At 35.5% G+C, this 6,000-nt stretch overlaps 1 protein-coding gene across 3 annotated transcripts in view; it reads left to right on the forward strand.

The window, feature by feature from the left end:
* Window positions 1-5,780, forward strand: part of ldah (lipid droplet associated hydrolase) — a 43,936-nt gene extending 38,156 nt beyond the window's left edge. For 2 of the 3 annotated variants that reach the window (XM_039668937.2, XM_089120417.1), the window contains exon 7: window positions 3,511-5,780. In XM_039668937.2, the coding sequence (XP_039524871.2) occupies window positions 3,511-3,726 (216 nt within the window). In that variant the 3' untranslated portion in view covers window positions 3,727-5,780. The remainder of the gene's footprint in view (window positions 1-3,510) is intronic. The other variant, XM_039668946.2, reaches the window with a different exon arrangement.
* The last annotated feature ends 220 nt before the right edge of the window (window positions 5,781-6,000 follow it).

The following is a 6,000-nucleotide window of genomic DNA, read 5'->3' on the forward strand; positions in this document are numbered from 1 at the left end:
TTTAGCAAATAAAAGAACATGGCCAAAAGCTGAAAACACTAATTTTAAATTAGTTTTGAACAACCATCAATTCTATTCATCTTAATAAGATAACTTTTTAGTGATTTATTTCACATAAGAAGAAAGGAAGGAACAATATTTAAAGTGCTGTTTGAATCAAATGACAGGATAGACAAAATGGTGTAATTATGCACATGTCAGAATTGATCAAGTTACTTTAAACAAACTCTATTCTCAACAGTCTTGAACTGATTTGTGGCTAATTCAAGAACATCTGTATCCTACAATGTATCTTATGAGATGTTGTGTTAGTCTATTACTCTCTCTATAATGCATGTTTTATTATTCAGTCAGTCATTTTGTAGAAATACAATAAACTATGCACTATATTTCAAATAAATAAATAGTACAATTATGTAGGGATACATTTCTCACAAAATTCTAATATTATATAAGTGATAAATGTACTATTTTGTCTAAATAATAATATACAAAACTAATTTAAATTGCTAGGCATCACATAATAATGTACAGTATGTTAATTTTGAGATTGGCCAAAGATTGCATTTAACAATGTTATTAAATTAATAATGTTTTTAAAGATTGAACTAAAATATAACATGAGCATTACATGATGGCAAAGGTTATCTAAATATGAAAAAAAAAGTGGAAAAGAGCAATTGCCAATATTGTCTGTGGCCAAAATGTCGATAGATCACTTATAGATGACTGGTGATCTATGATGTAATAATTCATTTGTAGCATTGTCCCCGATTGTTATTTGTTTTTACTGAAACAATCAGATGAAACAGCTTTCCTTAATTTCCTACATATTAAAGGGGCTATGTGTAGGTTTTTACTTTTAAAAAATCCTTAAGATAGAGTTTACATTTGTACATTTATAAGCCAACCGTAATGTAATAGAAAGAATGACACTTTGACTCTCCACCACGGTTGCCTCTATCAGCCTGTGGGCTCATATGTGTGTGGAGGAGTCGGGTACGAATTGACGCGAAAATTCACAAAATGTGATGTCATGTGTGTTCTCGTCTACTTGGGCTTACATCCGTACGGCAGCCATTAGTAAGTAGCGGCAATCGCTAGAAGTAGTGTTTCAAATGGACTCTGCTGATGGAAAGAAGTGACCAGCCTCCAGCACAATCCAGAGAAACACTTAAGTAAAAAAAAAAAAGTTTAATCTAGCGCGTCCAAAATAGAGAGTGACCGGCGTCGGGCAAAGACAAGAGTCAACATCGGCTGCATTTGATTGGAGGGAGCTCCGGTCAGCGCTGGGTATAAAAACAGATCCCGTGCTGTCAAACTATAACCTTACAGTACTGTAACTTTTCTTACGTCTGTAAACATGCTGGTGAATCTCAATGAGCCGTCTGTGGTTGCTGTGTTCGTGCAAAAAAACCATTGTTGGTTTAACTTAAAAAAGCAAGTAACCTGGTTGCCTTAAAATGTTAAGTTCATTGAAATGGAAAAAGTGAGTTAATACGATGAAAGCGAATGATTTAATCATCAGAAACTCAAAATTATATGTTATCTGAACTAAATAAATTATTTAAGTTGATTTGACAAAAGAAAAAATGTTGTGATTACTAATTATGAAAAGATTTTTTTTACAATGTATGAGCGTACGCACCGAGAACGAGCATGAGACTGGCTGCAGTTTCTCTAACGGCCACTGGTGTCAGTAACGGTTAGAAATTTCATAACTTACGCAGTGCTCCTTTAAGTGCGTTGAACAAACCTTTAAACGTGTTATACGCAGATGAAACCCATGCTGACTTACCCTTAGAGAGCTGATAACCAATCTAAAGATATCAGATCTCAAAGCACGTTCCTCCGACCCACCCTTCCGTTTTCTCAATGGAAGCATGGGCGGAAGAACCATTTGTTCCTTTCAGTACTGTGGTGTAATACAAAGCAGAGACTACATACACATGCAGAGGAGCTCCTGATGGTCTATATCTGTCATCAGTTAAAAAGGTGATATCGTCACCGCTCTTAAGAGTCACATACTCGAGGCATGCTTTCTTATGTTACACATAACACTTCGACTCGAAGTAATTCCTGGTCAAAGCTTCAGAAATTCCCTCGGTTCTGGAAACGAATGTTTGGATCGAATGTTTTCCCGGTCGGATCTTTTAGCATCCCACCCATAATTCCATGGAGGAAGGAAGCTCTACTTTTCCGTCCATGTCTCTGACTACCATTGTCTGTTTGTCCGTATGGGTGTCAGGGTATGTGACATTCTTTGGTATCGGCTTCGCAGTCCGTCTCGCTTGCCAATAGCGATGCTAGAATAATTTTCTTCCGAATAAGCTGAAGGTGAAGACAGGAGGTCATATGTTTAAACCCCTCTCAGCCTTAAACCACATGCATCTGACTCCTCTATTAGATTTATGGGCTGTGGTGAAATCGATCAGGCCGACAGATGTAGAACCCATCATGATTAACTGGTACAGTCGGCAAAGGCTATACATTATGCAGTTTGTCAGAGAAATCATGCAAAGCAGTTGACAAGAGAATTTGATCTTTCTATTGTGTACGGCTCTCGAGGTCTCACCAATAAATAGACTTTAGAAATCTGCACGGGTGGTTTTTCCTTTCACATTGATGTTATTGGCATCATTCAGCCCAGGTTACAGAAGCCTAACTCAAGGAAATACCCTTCAAGTGTCCACACCGGTGTCTGAAGGGAACTTGGTGGACGTAGCGGATTTAATGTCAATCTTTCTTATATTTTGTTTTATTGAAATGCAATCTTAATTGTTTTCCCATTTGGAATCCTCTGTGAAGTTCTCAGTTTGCTCCGCCTTTTTAAAGACTTTCTCCATTCTGCTTTATAGATTTATGGCAAATGATGAACAGTCTACTTTGATGTTTCATCTCCCAAAAGATATTTATTTGACTGATCATACCTTGAATCAAAATGATGTTTTTGACTAGAGCTGTCAGTTTACTAATTATTAATAATTAGTACAATTAATTACCTATTTACTCATGCCCCATGACCCAAACCTATTTTATTTTATTTTATTTTTCAAGATTTTATTGTATTATAATGTTATCATATTATATTTAATCCTATTTTTTTTAAATTATTTAAAAAAGTTAAAATTAAACAAATGATCTTTTATTAGGGTTTTCTCTAAACAAATATTCATTTATGCAGTTACTCGGTGTATAATGTAATTTGATTAAATCTTTTAATTATTTGACAGCCCTAGTTATATCCTTTTCTCAAAGCAGAAAGTTTTAGAGCTTTAAATGATGGCATATGTCATTCATTGATGGCGGTTTCTGAAATTATGAGGTGAGCTGAGGATATGAGAATATGAAGGAGCACATACTACAAACTCCAGTGATGGTCCAGGTTCCTATGCAAATCAAATGGGAGGGCTGCTACTTTTGTTATTCTTACATCATAGATTGCATCAGAAATATGGTCCTAGTGGTGAATCCCACATAAAGTGCGGGAACCAACTTAAATCATTTTAGGTTTGTCTTTTCTGGCTTTTTCAGATTATTTTTTACTATGGAGCTACAGACCACTGGTGCCCTGTGCAGTATTACCATGATATCAGAAATGACTTCCCTGAAGGGGACATTCGTCTGTGCGAGAGGGGCATCCGGCATGCATTCGTCCTGGATTCAGGGGAGGAAATGGCTAACATGACGGCTGAGTGGATCTTAGATGATTTGAAGACGCTCTGACGGCCAGAATAACATTTATTCAACTTTAATGTCTATCAGGGAAATATTCCAACTGAGCCCCTTGAGTGAGTTAAAAAAAGACCATTATTTTAGAATGTAAGGCTGGCTAATTCACACTGAACCAACAGATCACTAGATCACAGTCTGTCACTGGTCAAACATTTCATGACCCGACAAATGCCAAATTAAGCTGTTTCATTCAATGTCTGTTGCCGTCGGTCGGCGTGTCGGTGCAATGTGAATTCCATGGTGACATATGAAGCGTGTTACGTGTCACTTCACAATCACGATCTATGACTGGTGTATTGGTGATATTTAAATTTTTCTCAAAATATTCATAAACATTTTAATAGATTGTGAAATATATGATCATTTAATTCTCAAACACGTGTAAGTAAATGTAAATTGTCCTTCAACTTTTCAGTGTAGTATCACATAAATAATTTATTTTTGTGGAAATCTGTAATTTTCCAAACTTGACAACCAGACAAGTCACTTAAAAGTGCACTGTGTAATTTTTTGCAGAATCTAGTGGTGAGGTTGGGAATTGCAATTACTTGCTTGTTCAGAAGATATTTTCTGGTGAAAATTCTTATATTGGTCAAACTTTCAAAAAGTGAATCTGTGATTCTGTATGACAGTCTCCACACAGCATGGTGATTGACAGCAGCACTCGCCTCAAAACACTGTGTTCATCTGCGCTGTTTCATGCCGATTTACAACCCACGTAAAGATGATAATTCCGCGAATAACTGCAATTGCAGATTTTGAACAGAGATGGTGACAAAGAGGAAAAGTTTCAGGCTGCAGCTTTAAGTAAGATCTTTATACACCACTGAAAACTTAGTTATGTAAATAATATTGCATTTCTGACAACAGATCCTCCTAAATATCACACAATGCACCTTTAAGAACAAGATTCTTGTTATATACAACAACAGCCTGGCATGAAGATATTGTCCTCTTGATGTAAAATAATTTTCTCAACATAAAACATTAGTTATTTTATAATAAAATGTGAAAAATACAATAACATCAGTAAAAAAAACAATATGTCATGTAATCTATACCGAAGTATAGTTTAATGAAAATTCTTGACAAATATGATATATTGTTATAAAACATTTTGCAATTGAATCAATAAAAGCTTGTAAAGAGACATTGTCAAATTTTAGTTAGTTGTTTTCTGTCATTGGGAGAGAAAGTTTGAATATTATGTATTTGCTATAATCATTTAGTAGAGTTAAAATACAAATTACAATGTTGATTGTCATGAATGAAATCTTCTGAATATTCAGATATTCAGTACTCGAGGAGGAAAGCTTTTGCTGTATATTGCTTTACCATCAAGTTTCACTTGATCCCTTGAACCTTTTCTTTTTGGTTTTAGAATGAAATGTTTTACAGTCAGGACATGTTACATGTGATTTGATTTCTTTCTGAGGAGAAAATGTATTAATATGGCAGGAAATGCCTGTACTAGCATGGACCACAATATTATGAATTTTAATGAAACTTGGGATGACCGGGTTAAAGGCAGAGAAATTATGCATATTTGAGCTGTCTCCACATAAATGGACCTCAACATTAACCCTGGATAATTTTTTATTCTCCAGACTGCATCAGCAGGATTCTGGAATAGTGTTTTACCTGTAAAGCTGCTATTCTCTTAGCTTGAGACCTGTTTGGATTCTTTAGGCCCCAACTTGGCTCCTGACATATCCCAAGAGTTTGCTTTATGGTGAATGGGGAGCCAAAGCGGGACCTCTTATAAGAAAACCCGGCTGTAGGTTTGTTCTCCACTTGCATGGTTTCCTGGGAATCACCAAGTGAAATATTTTGAGAGTTTACCCCAAATGCCCAGGGACCCGTAATGCTATTCACTCCTCTAACCACCTCCGTCAATGTAATGAAACATCAAAAACTCTCATATTTTACTCTGATGCTCATATTCAAAGTGATGTCGTTTCAAACCTGTATGACTTATTTTCTTAATTTCTGAAGAATATCCTGTCCATATTTTAACATACAATAAAGATGAATGAGAACTGGGACTGTCAAGCTCCAAAATTGCAAAAAAGCACCATAAAAGTATCATAAATTGGTTCATATGACTCAAGTACATGTCTTCTAAAGCTTTGTGATGAAACAGACCAAATTTTATCATTATTTATTGAAAGAGCTGAGAGAGGTGATGTCCAATTCCTTAGCAAATAATTATTTTGAGTCAGATCTATTCATCAAATCAGTTGATTCTGAATGATTTGTTTGCAA

This window comes from Pimephales promelas, chromosome 15, assembly GCF_988280905.1.
Source record: "Pimephales promelas chromosome 15, fPimPro1.hap1.1, whole genome shotgun sequence".
NCBI classification, from domain to species: Eukaryota; Metazoa; Chordata; class Actinopteri; order Cypriniformes; family Leuciscidae; genus Pimephales; species Pimephales promelas.